The sequence below is a fragment of the Microcaecilia unicolor genome, chromosome 1, assembly GCF_901765095.1.
Source record: "Microcaecilia unicolor chromosome 1, aMicUni1.1, whole genome shotgun sequence".
NCBI classification, from domain to species: domain Eukaryota; kingdom Metazoa; phylum Chordata; class Amphibia; order Gymnophiona; family Siphonopidae; genus Microcaecilia; species Microcaecilia unicolor.
In genome coordinates, this window is record NC_044031.1 from 637740517 (window position 1) to 637762662 (window position 22146).

At 46.1% G+C, this 22146-nt stretch overlaps 1 protein-coding gene across 3 annotated transcripts in view; it reads left to right on the forward strand.

Moving 5' to 3' along the window:
* The window catches only part of LOC115460509 (membrane-spanning 4-domains subfamily A member 15-like), a 117435-nt gene that overhangs the window by 63190 nt on the left and 32099 nt on the right, over positions 1-22146 (forward strand). For all 3 annotated transcript variants that reach the window (XM_030190278.1, XM_030190280.1, XM_030190281.1), the window contains exons 3-4: positions 3922-4041; positions 18791-18847. In XM_030190278.1, the coding sequence (XP_030046138.1) occupies positions 3922-4041; positions 18791-18847 (177 nt within the window). The remainder of the gene's footprint in view (positions 1-3921; positions 4042-18790; positions 18848-22146) is intronic.

Sequence of the window (22146 nt, forward strand, 5' to 3'; positions counted from 1 at the left end):
CCCGCCTCTCAACCACCAGCCCCGCCTCCCGATCTTGACTAAGCTCCTGAGGATTCATTCCTTCTGCACAGGATTCCTTTATGCTTATCCCTCGCATGTTTGAATTCCGTTACCGTTTTCATTTTCACCACCTCCCGCGGGAGGACATTCCAAGCATCCACTACTCTCTCCGTGAAAAAATACTTCCTAACATTTTTCTTGAGTCTGCCCCCCTTCAATCTCATTTCATGTCCTCTCGTTCTACCACCTTCCCATCTCCGGAAAAGGTTCCTTTGCGGATTAATACCTTTCAAATATTTGAACTTCTGTATCATATCACCCCTGTTTCTCCTTTCCTCCAGAGTATACATGTTCAGATCAGCAAGTCTCTCCTCGTACGTCTTGTAACGCAAATCCCATACCATTTTCGTAGCTTTTCTTTGCACCGCTTCAATTCTTTTTACATCCTTAACAAGATACGGCCTCCAAAACTGAACACAATACTCCAGGTGGGGCCTCACCAACGACATCAACACCCCCTTTCTTCTGCTGGCATGTTGTAGATTTATTAAGTAGGCTAAGATAATCATCCAAGGCTGGATTTTGCCAGCATGTCTCCTGTCCTACTCATGGGAATAGGAGATCCACCTAGGTGGATGAACAACGAAATCCCATGGGAGTAAATAAACAAAGAAAAAGTGGGAAGTGGACCAATGACTCCAGAGACTGGGACAACTGAGTCAAAGTCAAACTTTATTACAGACTCGACACAGATCTGTGTTTCGGCCACAGGCCTGCCTCAGGAGTCTTTATAGTCAGTCTGAGCTTGGGTGTGGAGGCTGCTTATCCCTTTCCATTTATTGTACTCGCCTATTTGTTATTTAAATGTTGTAAGCCACATTGAGCCTGCCAGCAGTGGAAATTGTGGGGTATAAGTGCTGTAAAATAAATAAATAAATAAAAGGGGGTCTTTAAAAGGACCTTTGTGCTTGAAGAAAAAAGTAGCACGTAACATTGCTAAAATCCACACCACAGGTAACACCCTCAACTTTATTTGTACCTCTCCTGACTCCAATATTTCTCCTATCTCCCCTTACACCTTGGTCCAATCATTCTTTGCTTCTTTTTAACCTCCACATTCTAGCCTCTCATTCTTCCTGCCCTTCAATTTCTTCTTCTACTCTCATCCAAGTTAAGTGATGATATTCAGCACTTAACCAGTTATGCTTTCACTGGTCCAATCAGGCTGGGGCCCAGAGAAATAAGCTGCTGCAGGATAGAAACTTTGATACAGTGAAATATAGCTATTAGGGAATTCCTTCTTTTCAAATTTCATCTCCTTGTCACAGATAAGCATAGAGCCAAAATATATTTGTACATATTCCACAAGCACAGATGCGCACAAAATCACACACACATACTTATATATCATACCTAGTTTTCCTTGACGAAATCCAGGCGTATTCTATAACAACACGCGTAACTTAATTGGCTTAACAAGCTAATCAGTGTTGATAATAGGTCTTAACTAGCAATAATGAGCACTAATTGGTAATAATTAGAATTTACATGCACAAGTTGTTAAGCGTATTCTTTAACACACTGTGTCTAAATTCTATTGCGCGCAGGCAAAAAAGGGCATGGTTATAGGTGGGGAAATGGGCGTTTCGTGCGCTTTCCAAAATTTATGTGCACTGTTATAGAATATGGTCTACTGTGCCTAAATCTACACACCAGGATTTACGCCACATTTTCGTTGGTGAAATAGAGGAGCATAGTTTTAGACACTGGGATATCAACTAATTGTATTCTGTATACCGTGCCTAAATCGAGGCGCTGCTTATAGAATACGCTTAGGCGGAAATGTTTTCCGTACGGATTTTTCAGGCGCCATATATAGAATCTGGCCCTTAATACATACAAACACATGTAAAAACACAGCTACACACACGGACACATACACTACATACACATGCACACAGATACATTGGAAATAACCTCTTGAAGCCAGTGAGTGTCCTGGGGAGGGGAAAATGCTGAGAAGGAGTAGAAATGGAGAGAGATGAGGGGGAGGAGGCAGGGAGGCTGCAGCTCCCCCCCCCCCCCCCAAAAAAAATGGTCTAATGCATTTCCATGGGAGGAGTTCTATGTTCTATAACATAAAAATTTTAATGGAATGTGGGAAAAACTAGTAAAAAGGCACACTGAATTTGAAAATGGAACAAATTTGACCCGGGCTTCCAGAGAAGTAATATCCCTCAAAAATGTCTGAATGCATTTCTATGGGAAAAGGAGCTTCAGCTTCTATAGCACAGAAATTAAGATAGAGTGAAATGTATCAGTTAGCGAACAGAGCAAAGAAATTTAAAAGATGGAATTCCATATTCTTCCAAACCCCCAAACTGCCTTTACCCTGAAAACTATCCCCCTTGCAACTGTCCCACCACACTGCAGACTGTTCTATCCTAAAAAAAAAAAAAACTACCCCCAAACAACTGCCACTCCACCCTACAAACTTCCCTTTTCCCCAAAACTACCACCTGCAACTGCCACATTAGCCTGCATACTGCCTCCGCACCCAAAGAATATCCTCTGCAATTGCCATCCCACCCCCAAACTGCCCTACCATCCTAAAACTACCCCTACAAACTGTCCCATTCCAAGAAACGACTCCCTCAGCTGTCCCTCCACCCCACAAACTGCCCCATCCCCCAAAAGTAATCCCCCACAACTACCCCATCATCCCACAAACTATCTTACCTGCAACTGACACAACACCTTGCAGTGCCCCAACTCCCAAAACTATACCTCACAACTGTCAAAATCAGTCCACAAATTGCCCCCTGAAGAATAATACCGCTATGTTTCAAACTGCCCCACCTCCTAAAACTTGCCACTCCCACAAATGCCTCCACCCTCGCTATCTCCAGCATAAACAGAACACAGAACTGTATACACACATGTAAGCACATGCAGACCCACCAATATACACAGGGAATGTAAATAATTCCCTATCGATTTATTTGTTAATTCTAACATCCTGTTTCTTATTTGATACTCTGGGGGTGTTTCTACAGCAATCCTTTCAGGCACCCCGAGGACACGCAGTGGGAGACTGTTCTATAATGGATTCTATTATCTAATACCAGCTTAACCCTGTATCATCACATCTTACATTTATGCTTCCACAGTTCTACCAGACATAGACCTGGCATAACTTCAGACTTGTACATGAGTGGGGTCTCGTGTAAATGACATTATTCTCTAAGTGACGTGTGTAACTAGAAGCTCCGTCCATGCTCTGTCTATAAATATCCCCCTCCTGAGGTAGCCCAAGTCAATCTGTCGCATAAGGCAAGGGCTGAGATGGTCCCCCCCCCCCCTCCACCTGGGTCGTGGTCTGGCATCTCCCCCTTTCCCCAAGCCTACCTTTGTTTTCCAAAAGACGGAGGTGGCAGTGATTCCCATAGGCTGTCCTGCCACCGGCCGCTTCCATCTACTGTGGCCCACCTCTGAGGAAACAGGAAGTTATGTCAGAGTCGGGCCACACTAGAGAGAAGAGGCCAGTGCCGGCGGCAGGGCAGCCAATGGGAATCGCTGCTGCCACCATCTTTTAATAAACAAAGGTAGGCTTGGGGAAAGGGATTGAAGAAGGAAGGGGGAAGATGCCAGACGTGGCAGGTGTGGGGGGATTTGCCACTCCCGGAAGACTACTGCCTGAAACCCCCGTCTCAGGTAGCCTAATGGTAGGGCTACCACTGTCCCACCCCCTTGCATTTATGCGCCACACTACTTATACAAAATAACGAAAAGCGCTTAAGCGCCTTGATGGCATTTTTGTGGGTACTACTATACATTGATGCATGCAAGGGTCATATAAATGCAGGCTTCTTTAAAAAATGAAAGAAAGAAAAATGTCGTAATGCACTTTCTTATTAATAGGTCACCCAGATCCTGATAGGTTTGATGCAGTTCATCTTGGGGGTCATTCTGGTTTCTGCCACTCCTACTCTTTCCAGCATTTTTGCAATTATTGGCCTTCCTTTCTGGGGCGGCGTCTTGGTAAGTACATGGAATATTTCTTAAACAATGTACTCAGATTTGTAACTGAATGCTTTATTGCATATTGTGTTGACAGAGTAATGTAGCATACTATACCATACCTTGTAGTTTTTGAAATTTTTTTACCCTCATATGAGGGAAGGCTCTTCAGCTTGGAAAAAACACGGCTGAAGGAGGATATGATTGAGGTCTATAAAATCTTGAGTGGTGTAGAATGGGTAAAAGTGAATCAATTTTTTACTCTTTCAAAAAGTACAAAACTAGGGGCCCTGTTTACTAAGCCACACTATAGGCGTGCTAACGTTTTTAGCACGCACTAATAGGGCCCTACGGGTCAGGCAATGAAATTATATTCTACGGCTTTTAAAATGAATAGAAAGAAATATTTTTTCACTCAGGGGCCCTTTGACAAAGGTGCACTAGCGTTTTTAGCGCACGCTAAAAATATGCTTGCACTGAACACTAGTAAGTAGTAAGAACTGGAACAGCTGGACTGAAGCTGCTGGACTGGAACAGAAGCAATAAGCAGTAAGCAGGAGAATAGTCCACAAGCCAAGCAGAGTCTTGCTGCCTGCCAGTAAGCAGAGTCTTACTGGCAGGCAGCAAAGCAGAAGGGAAACCAGGAACCAAACAGAGTCTATGGGCTGGCGGCAATCAGTAGTAAACCAGGAATCAGGCAGGGACTTGGGCATGCAGAAAACAGGAGAATAAGCCAGGAATCAAGCAGGGTCTTGGGCAGGCAGCAGACAGTAGAATAAACCAGGAAACCAGCAGGGTCAAAGGCAGGCAGCAATCAGTAGAATAATCCAGAAAAACAAGCAGGGTCAAGCTGACAAAGAAAGCTTTCAGGGCAGGAACCGCAACAGACCAACAGAGACAGGAACACAACTCAAGACCTCTGTTGCCAAGGCAAAGTAGAAAGTTTCCAGGTGGTTAATAAAGGCAACATACAAGGGAGGTCACCAGGTAAGGGTGCTGCTTGGTTCCAAAAATCCCAAGACAGTCTGGAAGGCTGGAAAATCTGGACCGGACCGGCATGACTTCTGGAACATGGGAAACAGCAAACAGACAGTCCATCACAGCCACCAGGTCTAACCACCAGGTGGCGAGATGCATGAGAGCATGAAACATGGGCACAATTGTGACAGCATGTGGCATTTGCACTACTACACGTGTGATATTGCAGAAAGAAAGTACCAGTAAAGCAAGGGTCAAAAGCCTGTGGACAATTATTACTACAACAAATGTCAAAGGAGAATAAGAATTCTCTCCCTGTGTTACTTTCCTTTTGAAACTCAGTTCAAAGCCTACTAGTAAAACATAGCTGCAGACTTTACCCAATGTGTATAGTTGGAAAATTGCTTCCATCAACACATTTCATTTCAGCTAATCTTTAATTTCTATTCCAACATTAATTTATCCAACCTAAAGAAAATTGATTGTCTCTTTAAAGTGGAAGTAGAGGATTGTTCTCTGATTCACAGAAATAGGGAACCGTTTGCTTTACTGCAGTGTTCTTTAGTTGGGTCTGTCTGCTAAGATACTAAACAAACAAGGCTGAACTTATTTTCAGGATTAAGAAATTTGATAGCATTTCACCTTTTTACTACTACTACTACTACTATTAAACATTTCTATAGCGCTACTAGACTTACGCAGCGCTGTACAAATCAACATGAAAAAGACAGTCCCTGCTCAACAGAGCTTACAATCTAAATTGGACAGACGAACAGACAGCTAGGGGTGGGGAAATTGCAGTGGTAGGGGTGATAAGTGGGGGTGTTGAGTAAGAGAGTCATGGTTAGGAGTCGAAAGCAGTAGCAAAGAGGTGGGCTTTAAGCCTAGACTTGAAGACAGCCAGAGACTGAGCCTGACGTACTGGCTCAGGGAGTCTATTCCAGGCATAGGGAGCAGCGAGACAGAAGGAATGGAGCCGGGAGTTAGCAGTGGGGGAGAAGGGGGACGACAGGAGACATTTACCCAGCGAACGGAGTTCACGGGGAGGAGTGTAGGGAGAGATGAGAGCGGAAAGGTACTGAGGAGCTGCGGAGTGGATGCACTTGTAGGTCAAAAGCAGAAGTTTGAACCGTATGCGGAAGCGGATAGGGAGCCAGTGAAGTGACTTGAGGAGAGGGCTAACGTGAGTATAGCGACTGGCGGAATATAAGACGCGCAGCAGAGTTTTGGACAGATTGAAGAGGAGATAGATGGCTGAGTGGGAGACCAGCGAGAAGCAAATTGCAGTAGTCTAGGCAAGAGGTGATGGTGTCTGCACTTACACCAGCTGGTGCCTAAACGTTAGATATGCCAGTACCATGTTACAGTAGTATTATATAACTGAGGTTAGGTGCCTAGGTTTGGTTATAGAATGGACTCCTAAATGTGCATGCAGCCTTGAGCATCTAAATGGAGGTGCCCTAAGGGGATAGGTTAGACAGGAAGGCACATAAATGGTTGTAGTCTAGTCATTTATACATGCAAGTAGCCACTTAGAATACAGCCTAGTAGAAAAGTGTGCACCATGATTGGATAGTGTGGACTTTGCCAGTGAGCCTGCACTTGGGCAGAGTTTATTTATTGAGATTTATTAAGCGCCTTTATGAAGAGATTCACCCAAGGCGGTGCACGTTAGGTACAGTTTAACATCAGACTTTCAATTTTAACAGTGAAGTGACCAAGAATAAACATAAATACAGTGAAAGAGGAAAACTTGAAAACAGCAAATTAAAACCTAATAATAAGACTACCATGAAACAGGATCAAAAATATACACATCTAACAGCACTGAAATTCAAATAACAGAGATATAATATGATGTAAGCATACTACTAATGAAATATCTAATAAACAGACAATTAGAACATTCAAATAACATTGCTATGATACTAATGCTTTTCTCCAATACTGCTTACCATATAGCTGAGGGGCCAAGTGCAGATATAATGAAGATACATACCTGTAGCAGGTATTCTCCGAGGACAGCAGGCTGATTGTTCTCACGACTGGGAGACGTCCACGGCAGCCCTGAGGAACGGAAATCTTCCTAGCAACAAAAGTTTGCTAGAGCCTTCAAGCGCGCGCGTGGCCATCTTCCCGCCCGTTAAGCGAGAGTCCCAATCAGTTCAATAACAAAGCAAAGAGGAAAAGCACAGCTCCAAAGGGGAGGCGGGCGGGTATGTGAGAACAATCAGCCTGCTGTCCTCGGAGAATACCTGCTACAGGTATGTATCTTCATTTTCTCAGAGGACAAACAGGCTGCTTGTTCTCACGACTGGGGTATCCCTAGCCCACAGGCTCACTCAAAACAACAAAGAAAGGTCAATTGGGACTCGCAAAGGCGAGGACAAAACAAGGATTGATCTACAAAGAAACATCTAACTGAGAGTGCAGCCTGGAACAGAATAAAAATGGGCCTAGGGGGGTGGAGTTGGATTCTAAACTCCAAACAGATTCTGCAGCACTGACTGCCCAAACCGACTGTCGTGTCGGGTATCCTGCTGAAGGCAGTAGTGAGATGTGAATGTGTGGATTGATGACCACGTCGCAGCCTTACAAATCTCTTCTCTAGTGGCTGACTTCAAGTGGGCCACTGACGCTGCCATGGCTCGAACACTATGAGCCGTGACATGACCCTCAAGAGTCAGCCCAGCCTGGGCCTAAGTGAAGGAAATGCAATCTGCTAGCCAATTGGAAATAGTGCGTTTCCCGACAGCAACTCCCCTTCTGTTGTGATCGAAAGAAACAAACATTTGAGCGGACTGTCTGAAGGGGCTTGTCCGCTCCACATAGAAGGCCAATGCTCTCTTGCAGTCCAATGTGTGCAACTGACGTTCAGCAGGGCGGGTATGAGGATGGGGAAAAAATGTTGGCAAGACAATTGACTGGTTCAGATGGAACTCCGACACCACTTTCGGCAAGAGCTTAGGGTGCGTGTGGAGGACTACTCTATTATGATGAAACTTAGTATAGGGAGCATGGGCTACCAAGGCTTGAAGCTCACTGACTCTATGAGCTGAAGTAACTTCCACCAAGAAAATGACCTTCCAGGTCAAATACTTCAGATGGCAGGAATTCAGTGGCTCAAAAGGAGGTTTCATCAGCTGGGTGAGAATGATATTGAGATCCCATGACACTGGTGGAGGTTTGACAGGGGGCTTTGACAAAAGCAAACCTCTCATGAAGCGAACAACTAAAGTCTGTCCACAGATAGGCTTACCCTCTACACGATAATGAAAAGCACTAATTGCACTAAGGTGAATTCTTACGGAGTTGGTCTTAAGACCAGTCTCTGACAAGTGTAGAAGGTATTCAAGCAGGGTCTGTTTAGGACAAGAGCGAGGATCTAGGGCCTTGCTGTCACACCAGACAGCAAACCTCCTCCATTTAAAAGAGTAACACCTCTTCGTGGAATCTTTCCTGGAAGCAAGCAAGACTCTGGAGACACCCTCAAAGTCTTTCCTGGAAGCAAGCAAGACTCTGGAGACACCCTCAGAAAGACCCAAGGAAGCGAAGTCTACGCCCTCAACATCCAGGCCATGAAAGCCAGAGACTGGAGACTGTGATGCAGAAGTCCCCCCTCGTTCTGAGAGATGAGGGTTGGAAAACACTCCAATTTCCACGGTTCTTCGGAGGACACCTCCAGAAGAAGAGGGAACCAAATCTGACACGGCCAGAAGGATGCAATCAGGATCATGGTCCCGTCGTCTTGCTTGAGTTTCAGCAAAGTTTTCCCCACCAGAGGAATGGGAGGATACGCATACAGAAGGCCCTTCTCCAATGCAGGAGACAGGCATCTGACGCTAGTCTGTCGTGGGCCTGAAGTCTGGAACAGAACTGAGGGACCTTGTGATTGAGCTGAGTGGCAAAAAGATCCACCGAGGGGGTGCCCCACGCTGGGAGGATCTTGCGGACTACGCCCGAATTGAGCGACCACTCGTGAGGTTGCATTATCCTGCTCAATCTGTCGGCCAGACTGTTGTTTACGCCTGCCAGATACGTGGCTTGGAGAAGCATGCCATGCTGGCGCGCCCAAAGCCACATCTGGACAGCTTCCCGACACAGGGGGCGAGATCCAGTGCCCCCCGCTTGTTGATGTAGTACATGGCAACCTGATTGTCCGAATTTGAATAATTTGATTGGACAGCTGATCTCTGAGAGTTCCAAACTGCTCGCAACTCCAGGAGATTGATCTGAAGACCCGATTCCTGGAGGGACCAAGCTCCCTGGGTGTGAAGCCCATCTACATGTGCTCCCAACCCCAGGAGGGATGCATAGGCACCCGGTATAAGAGGCTTGGGGAGGCTAAGCCTCCCCAGCCAGAAGTGCAGCAAGGGCGGGGTGGACCGGACCGCCCCGGGTGCAGCTCCCGCTGCCTTGAACATCTCCCTCCCTCCCGTGGAACGCGCGATCATTACCGCCACCCCCACCCCCCCCGACTACTGCAGTATCGCTCTCCCCCTCCGCTCCTGTCCTGTCATGTCGTCTTTGAACGTCGAGGATTCCTTCCGGTAGCAGCAGAATCGGCAATGATGTAAGCGCTGCTTTCAGCCTTCCCCGGAAGCACTCTCTGTACAGTTTCCCGCGTAGGAGGGACGCTGTCCAGAGAAGGCTTCTGGGGCAGGCTGAAAGCAGCGCTTACATCATTGCCGATTCTGCTGCTACCGGAAGGAATCCTCGACGTTCAAAGACATGACAGGAGCGGAGGGGGAGAGTGATACCGAACTAGTCGGGGGGGGGGGGGGCGATGCATCATGCCAGCCAGCTGCCAGACCAAAGGGAAAGGGGGTGGAGAGAGGAGGATGTGAGGTGCCACATCTAAGGGGAAGAGGGAGGAAGGAAAGCAATGGCAGGGAATAGGAAAAGGGGGGTGGAGAAAGGAGTGAGAGTGATGGGAGCAAGAAGGGGAGGGAAGAGAAAGGTGGGATGCATGAGGACGCTGGAGGAGAGAGAGAGAAAGTAGAAAAGTGCAGGGGAGAGCCAGGGACATGCAAAAGAGCAGGAGAGAGTCAGAGAGAGATGGGGAGAGAAAGAGGGGACATGGAAGAGAGCAGGGGAGAGCCAGAGAGAGATGAGGAGAGAAAGAGGGGACATGGAAGAGAGCATGGGAGAGCCAGAGAGAGATGGGGAGCGAAAGAGGGGACATGGAAGAGAGCAGGGGACAGCCAGAGAGAGATGGGGAGCGAAAGAGGGGCCATGGAAGAGAGCGGGGAGAGCCAGAGAGAGATGGGGAGCGAAAGAGGGGACATGGAAGAGAGCAGGGGAGAGCCAGAGAGAGATGGGGAGCGAAAGAGGGGACATGGAAGAGAGCAGGGGAAAGCCAGAGAGAGATGGGGAGCGAAAGAGGGGACATGGAAGAGAGCAGGGGAGAGCCAGAGAGAGATGGGGAGAGAAAGAGGGGACATGGAAGAGAGCATGGGAGAGCCAGAGAGAAGATGCTGGATGGAAGAGGAGAGAGAGAGAGATTAGTGGAAAGATGGGGGGAGAGAGAGAGAAGCTGCTGGGAAGAAACTGGAGGAGACCCTAGCTGTCAGACGGAGAAATGCTGAATGAAAGGAGGGAGAAAGAGGGAAAATGCTGGAAGGAGGGGGCAGAAAGAGGGAAGACACTGGACGTAAGGGTAGGGAGGGAAAGAGGAAAGACAATGGAAGGATGGGGTAGAGAGGACATGCTGAATAGAAAAGGGTCGAGAGAGAGAACTGTTTAAAAGGAAGGGGAGATAGAGGGAGACAATGGATGGAAGGAGAGGGAGACAATAGACGGAAAGATTGGGAGAGGGTAATGGGTAGAAGGATGGAGAGAGAAAGAGGGATGACACTGGATGGAAGGGTAGAAGAGAAAGACATGGATTGATGGAGGGGAGGGAAGAGAGGAGAAATGTTGGACAAGGATGGAGGGAAGGAAAGACAAAGGAAGGAGATGCACACGGATGGAGTGGAAGGGAGAGAGGAGAAATGCTGGACATGGATGGAGGGGCGGAAAGACAGAGGAAGTTCATGCACATGGATGGAGGGAAGACATGCTGGATTTGGATGGAGGGGAAATTGCTGAATTTAAGGGCTGGATTGGAACACTTTGAGGGCAGATGCTGAAACTGGGCTACAGATGGTAGACAGGACGCATAAGGACACAGGAGGATGGTGGACATATTGAGAGAAAAAATATCAAATGGAAAGAAGACACTGGGACCAAAGAATAGAAAAACGAAATGATCAGACAACAAAGGTAGAAAAAAGTATTTTATTCAGAATTTATTAACTGGAATATGTCAGCTTTTGGAAATGTGCATCTGTGATATTTTTCATGTTATGGTTTGCTAAGGTTATGAGTGTGTTTTTGCACAAGTTTGTGTATAGTGTTTTGCAGTGGAGAGATTGTGTATTGGCATTACTGAGGTGGCACCAAAACATCGGAAAGGGTTTTAGAGCCTAAATCATGACACACTACCTCTTGAAGGATCTACATATAGTTGTTAATAAAAGGAGCTCATTGTGAACACTATCCACCCTAAAAGGATGTTTTGTGGCTCTACATGAGAATTGTGATATTATGATCCCTTGTTTCATATTGTTGACGGTCTGCATTTTCTATATGGGTGGTATATTGGTGTATTAGGGTCTGCCTAGTGTTATGGTACAGTAAGGTTCTGAGTGTGTTTTTGCACAAATTTGTGCATAATGTTTTGCAGTTGAGCGATTGTGGTTAGTATATGCTTTGAGCAACCACTTTATTCTTTGACATATGATACATATCTAATATCTAAATTTAATAAAAGGTATTGTGACTATTTTATTTTTACTTTTTTTTTCTGTTAATTGTGGCTATAAGCTCCGCCCCTGGCTCCACCCCTAACCCAGCCCCCTTTAGCCTCCCCAAACAGTTGGACCACCGACCGCCTATGGAGGGATGCATCCGTTGTCAGCACTTTTTGTGGCTGAGGAATTTGAAAAGGACGTCCCAAGGTCAAATTGGATTGAATCGTCCATCACCGAAGGGAATTGTGAAAGTCTGGGGACAGCTGGATCACATCCTCTAGATTCCCTGCAGCTTGATACCACTGGGACGCTAGGGTCCATTGAGCCGATCTCATATGAAGACGAGCCATGGGAGTTACATGAACTGTGGAGGCCATATGGCCTAGAAGCCTCAACATCTGCCGAGCATAGAGGACTGATAGGCCTTCCTCCCAAAAGAGTCCAGGGTTCTAGATTCTCGTCCCCGGGGCGCCAAGGCAAAATCTCTGGAACTCCTGGCTCTCTTGAGAGCGGAATCCACAACCATAGAATCGTGAGGTAACTGTGTCCTCATCAGCTCAGGTTCTCCGTAAATCCAATATTGGGACTCAGCTTTTTTGGGAATGGTGGGATTAGTTAGTGGTTTCATCCAGTTCCTAAGCAATGTCTCTTTAAGGACATTAAGCAAAGGGACAGTGGATGACTCCTTAGGTGGCGAAGGATAGTCAAGGACTTCGAGCATCTCAGTCCTGGCCTCATCCACAGGCACCACAGGGAAGAGAATGCCCACAGACATTTCCTGGACAAATAAAGAGAAAGAGACTCTCCGGGGGAGAAAGCTTTCTTTCTGGTGAAGGAGTAGGATCAGAGGGAAGACCACAAGACTCTTCAGAAGAGAAATATCTGAGATCCTCCTCTTCCTCCCATGAGGCATCCTCCTTAGTGTCGGACAAGAGTTCTCTGACTGCAGTCCGAAACCGGGCCTGTCTCGACTCCGAGGAACCACATCCTCGATGACGACATTGAAAGATCGACTCCTGTGCTGGCGATGATGAAGCTCCCTCCAATGATGTCAACGGGGAGTCGTCCTGGTTGCCAGCCGAAGCCGATGCTGCAAGACCTCACCACAGGCAGAGAGCCAGCTGCCGCTTCCATCAACGGTACCGAGGGCGCAAGCACCCCTGGTACCGGAACAGACTGACGCAGCAGCCCTTCCAGAAGACCTGGGAGAATGGCTCGGATGCACTCATCCAAAGTCTCTGCTGGGAAAGGCTGTGGGGCCAGTGCAGGAGTCGGAGGCAGAATCTGCAAAGGGCGAGGAGGCGGTACTGGGCTGCTCGAGGACCGACGCACCAACACCTCTTGAATGGAGGGTGAGTGGTCCTCCCGGCGTCGACACTTCACGGGTGCTGAATCCTTCGACGCCCTGGAGCTCCCGGTACTGTGTCTGGAAGGAGACCATTGGCAATGCTTCTTAGCCTTCGCTCGAGGCACGTCATCGGTACTCCTCGGTACCGACGAGGAGGAAGTAGAATCCACACACCTCCTCGGGGTCGGGTCCGAAAGTGGTCAGTCACGTTGGGCCTGCACAGCAGGAGTCTTCAAGGCAGGTGGAGACCCACTCGATGGCTCACTGCTCCCAGCGTGTGGTGGTCTCCATAAAGCCATTACCTGCACTCCCGATGTCGATGCCATCTCTGGTGCCGACCTCGGTACCAATGTCAATGTCAACGCCGAAGTCCCAGGCAAAGCTCCAAACAGACGGTCCCGCTGAGCTTATCTCGACGCCTGTGTCCGCTTTTTAAGGCTAAGACACAACTTACATGCATCTGGGCGATGGCCGGGCCCAAGGCACCGAATACACCATGAATGGGGGTCGGTACCTGAGATTGCCCGGTTGCACCGAGCGCACTTCTTGAAGCCGCTGGGAATCCTTGATGTCACGGACGGAAAAATAGCGGCGGCGAAGTCAAAGTTCTCGATGGTGCCAACAAGAAGGGCACAAAAATGAGAAATGCGTATGCACGGCCTAAAGAGGGCCACCACAGAAACAAAAAGAAACTTAAGAGGGGACAAAACCTAGGAAATAAAAGTTTGTTTGTTTGTTTGTTTGTTTTGAGAAAACAGTTCAACCAGAGCGAAAAATGAAAGAAAAATGAAAGAAAAAGCGGGGAAAAAACGCGAAAAAAACGAAGGCTGTTTTCAGGGGACATGGAGAGAGACCGCAAGCAGTCACTCCCTTACCGCGGAAAAAAAAAAAGAACTGATCGGGACTCTTGTGCGACAGGCGGGAAGAAGGCTACGCACACGGTCGAAGGCTCTAGCAAACTTTTGTTGCTAGGAAGATTTCCGTTCCTCAGGGCTGCCGTGGACATCACCCAGTCCTGAGAACAAGCAGCCTGCTTGTCCTCGGAGAAATAGTGGGGACAAGATGGGTGGTACAGAGTCAGCTGGGATAAATAAATGGGTGGTGTAGAAATATAGGATACAAGCATATCATGAAGTGGGCCTAAGAGACCAGTCTACTGGGCCTCAGTGACTCCTGTGTGACTTCTGTATGTCAAGAACTGATGATCTGCTGAAACACCCTTGTGGGCAAACAAGAATGAGGAAGGGGCAAGGGTACAGAAACAGGACAATGTGATTTAGTAACATAGGGGAAACAGATGGCTGGAAAAAGGAACAAGATAATTCCTGTGAGAGGCTGACTAGGCTTTCCGAGAGTGCTATTCAATTTTTTTTATACTATGAACTGCATTTGAATTGTTGCTAAAGATGAATGTATATAAGTGGTGATGTCAAAGCTTTACCTTGTATTTGTATCTGTTTTAGTAAGTGATAAAGTTAATTTGATTTTCTCATACGTGGCCTTGGCTTTATTTCTTCACCCCAGATTTCTATGGCCCCATCACAGTTTGGGGAGGGTGATATAAAAGCCAAATAAAAACAGTGGCTAAACTAAAGGCAAGTTCTTTGTACAGTTAATCAAGATATAAGGAACTGGTCTAAGTTACAGTGGATGTAGCAAGCTAGTCCAAGTGCAGAATGAGTGTTTAAATCATTTTTATTGAAATGGTCATCAGTAAATTCCACAGTAACAAAACAGAGAATGAAGACCTTTAAACTATGAAGCAAACTCCATGTATATACTATAAAGATACCGTTCAACATGCATGAAAATGAAACCTCCCCCCCCCCCCCCCCCCCCCCCCCCCCACACACCTAATTCCTTCCCTGTATCCTCTCTCCTTCCCCTTCCCAGTAACAATTCACATGTTGTGTCAATTCAAGAGTTTGCTGCTGGCTGAATTGTCACCCAAAATCGCTTCCAAACTCTCTGGAAGCACTTCCCCTGCACAGAGAAAATATCAGGAGTGCCTAGTCGTTCCATAGAAAGTAGTGAAATCATTTGTGTCCTCCACATCCCCAAAGTTGGCATGGCAGGCAATCTCCATTGTATTAATATCACCCGCTGTGCCATCAGCACCAAACAGGCCAGAAACCCCTGTAACCCCCGGGGTCTGACTTTGCAAGTCACAGAACGAGTATATAGTCAATCACCCTACTTATTAAAGGCTTGGGAGAATAGCCAGGCTTTTACCTGCTTCCTGAAGTAGAGGTAGTCTCCAGTTATACGCAGCCCCTCTGGGAGTAAATTCCAGAGCGTGGGGGCTACTCCTGAGAAGGCTCGCTGGCAGGTATCACATCGTACAATTTCTTTTGATGAGCGGGACAGATAGTGAGGTCTCAAAGGTAAAAGTTTGGGTGGAGCACGGACAGAGCAGAAGATATATGCATAAATTATAGAATTCTATTAGTTACATATGTACATGCTAACATTTAGGTAAGGGCATTGAACCTTAGTGCACACAAAATTTTGGCCACTTGTGCTAGTATTCCATTAAAAAAAAGAAGTAGGTACCAATTTTTTATTATGGAATGGGCTTAAAATAAGTGCTTATAACCAGGGTCTCTACTGGGCGCCCTTTCAATTGAATTACCTTCTAAGAGCACCCTATTTAACTGCATCGGGAACAGTGTGTGATAAAGTTTTGTGTGTGCTAATTACAGCCTGCAGTCCATGCTCCTTCCTATCCAGTCCCAGACACAAGAAAACTACACCAACTGGTGAACAATCTCCTAGACACCAACCAAGTCACTACAATGAACACACACATCCCTTCTGCCAATGAACTTGCAAAGTATTTCAACAAAAAAATCGTAAACCTACGCAACACCTCAGAACACCACTGACATCTAAAACTTCCTTAATGAGCTGGGCCCAACCACTGAAGAATACTCGGCTGATCGGACTTGGTTAAATTTCGCCCCCTCACCGTTGAAACAGTCACCCAGGCGATCAGCAGGTTCTCCAACACACACTGTAAACTAGATATCTGTCCCAGCTACCTAATGAAATCTGCCCCTAACCGCTTCATAGGAGACCTCATATCCCACCTAAATTACATGCTCCAGCAAGGTCTCTTCCTTAAGGAAAATGGCAATATTCTACTCACGCCGATACCAAAAGATACCAAGAAAAAAACAAATGAAATCACTAACTACCGTCCAGTAGCATCGATCCCGCTGGCAGTCAAACTGATGGAAAGCATGGTAACCGAACAACTTACAAATTACATAAACAAACACTCAATACTACACGAATCACAGTCAGGGTTTCGCCCCCTCCACAGTACTGAAACAGTACTAATCACTCTCCTAGCCAAATTCAAACAGGAAATAGCAAAAGGCAAAAACATCCTTCTCCTCCAATTCGATATATCCAGTGCATTCGACATGGTAAACCACAACATATTAATAAGATTACTTGATAAATTTGGGATTGGTGGAAACATACTCAGCTGTATTAAGGGCTTCCTAACCACAAGAACATACCAAGTAAAATCAAACTCAAGCATATCATCACCGTGGAGAGCAGACTGTGGAGTACCAAAAGGATCACCGCTATCACCGATACTTTTCAACCTAATGATGACCCCACTAGCCAAGTCCTTATCCAACCAAGGCCTTAACCCTTCCATATATGCAGACAATGTCATAATACACATTCTGTACAATACCAATCTGACAGAAATCACCAAGGAAATCAAGCTCAGCCTGAACATCATGGACTCATGGGCAAATGCATTTCAACTAAAACTCAACAAAGAAAAAACTCACTGTCTCATCCTCTCATCCCAACACAGCGCGGACAACCCCGCAAACATCAACACCCCAGACCCCTTCCTATATCAGACAGCCTGAAAATCCTCGGAGTTACAATACACCACAACTTAACACTAGAGAGCCAAGCGGCATCCACAACAAAGAAAATGTTCCACTCAATGTGGAAACTCAAATACCTGAAACAATTCTTCCCAAGGGATACATTCCACAACTTGATACAATCAATGGAGCTAAGCCACGTAGACTACTGCAATGGAATTTATGCAGGATGCAAAGAACAAACATTAAAGAAACTCCAGACTGCTCAAAACATGTCAGCTAGGCTTATATTCAGAAAAGCGCGATTTGAAACTGCAAAACCCCTCCGCAAAATACTGCACTGGCTCCCAATCAAAGAACGCTTTGCCTTCAAAATCTGTACCCTGGTCCACAAAATTATCTACGGTGAAGCCCTGAGATACATGACAGACTTGATCGACTTACTAACTAGAAACACATCAGAATCAACACGATCATGTCTAAATCTGCACAACCCAAGCAGTGGCGTACCAAGGGGGGGGGGGCGGTCCGCCCCGGGTGCACGCCGCTGGGGTTACTTCCTGTTCTGGGGCAGAGGGATGGAGCTGCAGCGAACAAGAGAATTTAGCGTAGCGAACTCGGAGCCGACAGGCGCACGCCGCAGCACCCCCCCCCCAGCGGCGTGCACCCGGGGGGGGGGGTGTCATTTCGCTGGGTGGGGGCATGCTGCACCCGGGGGGGGCGCATCGACGATCCGCCCCGGGTGTCGTCGAGGCTAGGAACGCCACTGAACCCAAGCTGCAAAGGACTTAACTACAATCAACTTATGCATCCAGCTTTTCCTACATAAGCACACAATTTTGGAACGCACTACCAAAAGCCTTGAAAACGACGTACGACCACCTAAACTTCCGGAAATCACTAAAAACTAACCTGCTCAAAAAGGCATACCCCGCAGATCCAACTTAAATGCCTGATCTCTGCAACACAACAAAAGTAAAGGATATAACTCAACTCTTCCGTTTACTGTGCCACATGAACTTTATCTTACCATAACATCACTTTGTATTTGTTCTCACCGGAGTCTGCAAACGCCTCTTTGGTACTATGTAAGCCACAAATTAAATAAAATCCCACCCTGTAACATGGAATACAGTTATCGCACACTAATTTACACACTAACCGCTCACCACACCTTAGTAAACAGGCCACTAAAATATGCTGATGGTGAGAGGTCTGATGACACTAGAGGTTTTAATCTCACTTATACAGTGATGCCAGGAGTCTAAGTTGCTGAAGGAAGTAATTTTGGTTAGCTCAGTTTTTTTTTTAATTGCATCCCAATACACTGTAGGACAGTGGCTCCCAAACCTGGTCTTGGAGACACCCCAGCCAGTCAGGTTTTCAGGGTATCCACAATGAATATTCATGAGAGAAATTTGCATGCACTGCTTTCACAGCATGCAAATCTCTCTCATGAATATTCAGGACCAGGTTTGGGAACCACTGCTGTAGGATTTGCAGTTCTGTTTCTTTTATTTTAAATCAATACTACAGGCACAAGAATGTAACAGTAACGCTAGTTGCGCTCTAGAAATGTTAAGTAGTAGTAGTGTCAGGGAAATGGGTCTCTTCATGTTCCCTCTTAGAATTAAATGAGTGTCTGACAGCTCTCTGAAGCTACTGTTGCTTGTTTCATTGTAAAAATAATTATGTAAACTTTCACTGATAGACACTAATTTGAATTAAAGCAGAGGAACTGACCCTGCAAACCTTTAATTCTTTTCTTATTTGCATTTGTTTTCTTTTATCAGTTCATCATTTCAGGATCCCTGTCTGTTGCAGCAAAGAATAAAGCAAATATGTGTTTGGTAAGTGACTATAAACCCATCTCCTCTGCCAGTCTGTTCTTTAATTTGAGAGGAGCTGCTGCTGGGCGTGGGAGCAAGAGAATAGAATTATTCGTTCTGCTGAGGGGGGATACATCAGGACAGTAATAGGTGGTGATACTAATATCTGTGGTGATTAGGGATAGATATATTCTAAGCAAATCAGTTATTGAACTTAAATTCCATTACAGTAAAACTTTCACTTTCCCATATTTGTCTGCTGAAATGTCAGACATTCCCAAAAAGCTGACATTGGTCTCCACCATTCCAGTAAATTCACAGAATTTCCTAAGATTCAACTGAGCAGAGCTTCTACCCAATTTAAAGTCTTGTAGCTGATCTGTGGAGATGCTTCTGAATGAATTTGAACACAAATGCAGAAATGAAAATTTACAGATGCCAAACAAGTGATGGTACAAACTTTTTTCCTCAGAATTCAGTGGAGGAGTGGACTAGAGGTTAGAGCACCGGTCTTGCAATCCAGAGGTAGCTGGTTCAAATCCCACTGTTGTTCCTTGTGATCTTGGGCAAGTCACTTAACCCTCCATTGCCTCAGGTACAAACTTAGATTGTGAGCCCTCCTGGGACAGAGAAATATCCAGAGTACCTGAATGTAACTCACCTTGAGCTACTACTGAAAAAGGTGTGAGCAAAATCTAAATAAATATTCACAAACTGTTACTCTTCAGCATGTATTGCACCAACATTCATGATATTCACTTAGGGAAATCAATGAGCTGCCTATTTGGAGGGTGATATTAAAAGGCATCTCCTCAGGTAAAGCACTTCTTTACCTACCGCCTTCCCCTTTAATAACACTGTCCTGATCTGAGGGTAGAACTGCACACACAGGTTTGTATGAATAAACTTTCAACTTGTTTGGGAGAGGCCTTACAAGGGAAAGACATGGGGGAGATATCACTTATGAAACTATTTATACCCAACAGAAAGTGCAATTATGTGTGAAAATTATTGTAATACTTGTGTAATAGCTACATAATCAAACATATAAACGGCAAGTGACCGTACTCACTTGCAAATGCGCAGTACAGACTTCTCTCTCTGTCCCGTCCTCGCATCATGACATCAGAGGGCGGAACAGAGAGGGAAACGGAGTCGAATTGTCAGACGCCGCCTGGAAAGGAACATCGCGTGAAACAACCTCCACCCTCGCCCCCCCCCCCATCCCCACCGCCGCTCTTGTCCCCCTCCATATCGGGCCCCCTGCACTGACCTGACAGCACCTCTCACCTCCATGTGGAAGCGCTGCAGGCAGCAGCAGAGCGATCTGCTGCTGCCTGTAGCGCTTTCACACGGAGGTGAGAGGCGCTGTCAGGTCAGTGCAGGGGGCCCGGTATGGAGGGGAGAGGGAGCGGCGGCAATGAGGGTAGCTGGACATGGGGGGAGGGCAAGGGGGAGAGGCCATGGTTGCTGGACTTGGGGTGAGAGCAGGGCACAGAGGAGGGTTGCTGGACATGGGGGGAGGGGGGGAGGCCAAGGGAAAGAGGAGGGTCGCTGGATATGGGGGGGGGGGAGGAGGATCGGTGGACAGGGTGAGGCCAGGGGAGAGAGGAGGGCTGCAATACTCGCCAGTTTTTACGGGCTTAACGTCTAGTATATCAATGAATGCTAGATGAAGAAACAAAGGGGACAATATTCAGCCCACAATTATGTTTTAAAACACTGACTGACAGGGTTAAAATACTGGATATTTAGTATGGATGGGCTGTCATGTGACATGGGAAATGTCAACATATGAAGAAATATTTTATGGACAGCAAAACTAGTATAGCATTATAAAATTTCCAAAAAACATTGTGCTAGTACAATAGATGGAGCAAACATGAGCGTAAACCCTTTAAAATTTAGAATTTTAACAAATGAAGCCTCAACTGCCCACGGAGAGTCATAGACTTTTCACCAAACCCCTTAATGGGCTCTTACCGTAGGCCTCAGTGAAACTGGAAAAACAGCAATGAAAAAACTCCTGTAGGAGAAAAAAAACACTACTTCAAAAACCGGTTACACTCACTAAATATAAATAAATGAAGTTCACTTCTCATGTAATTCCCAAACTGGTCCTAAGTACAAAAAGCAAAAACACACATCCTAACTAATGTGCACTAGGAATGAAAAAAAAATCGAAAAACAAAAAATCACTTAGCTCAGTGGTTCCCAAACCTGGTCCTGGAGGCATCCCAGCCAGTCAGTTTTTCAGAATATCCACAATAAATATTCATCAGAGAGATTTGCATGTAGTGCATGCAGATCTCTTTCTTGAATATTCATTGTAGATATCCTAAAAACCTGACTGGCTGGGATGCCCCAGGATCAGGTTTGGGAACCACTGACTTAGCTTCTGTTTTCAAAAAGAAGAATGATCAGCTGTAGCAACCCCCTCATCGATTTCCAATTGCACTCACCATAACCCCTGACAATGTGACAAGGGCTAAGGATATTTTATAGTGGGAAAGATCCCTACCTATAGAATGTGCAAAACAAACTAAATCAAGGTCAGGTATACATATAACGTAGCACATATGAGTTTATCTTGTTGGGCAGACTGGATGGACTGTACAGGTCTTTATATGCTGTCATCTACTATGTTACTATGAAACAAAAAAGATTTTTTTTTTTTGGACTGCCCATCCCTAATATCCAGCATCAATATCCAGAAACTGGCCAACGCTGAACATCTGGTTTCAGTACTTAATGCTGGTGCTATCAAGATAGCAGCAATATTCAGACTGCTAACTGGGAAAAGTTAGGACAGCCTGTTTGCTCCACCCAGGGACCACCCCAGCATTGTGCGGGCAGTGCCAAGGCAGTCAAAGGACATATTCAGCAACACTCTCTGGTTTGTGCCACTGAACATCCCTCTTGCCAGCACTTATCTGGTTAGCAGCACTGTTATTGCTGCAGTTTGTGCTGGTTCAGTAATACTGGTAGTGGTAATGAGGAAAATGACGTGGAGGAGTGGCCTAGTGGTTAGCATTGGAGCCAACTCTGTGGGTGCTTGAGCACCCTCAATATTGAGAAAATTCATTTTATGTGTCCAGGGAGGGGTTATTTCCATTGGGCTTAGCACCCCCAATAATTTTGAAAAGTTGGCTAGCACCGGTCTTGCAATCCAGAGGTGGCCAGTTCAAATCCCACTGCTGCTCCATATGATCTTGGGCAAGTCACTTAACCCTCCATTGCCTCAGGTACAAACTTAGATTGTGAGCCTTCCTGGCACAGAGAAATATCCAGTGTACCTGAATGTAATTCACCTTGAGCTA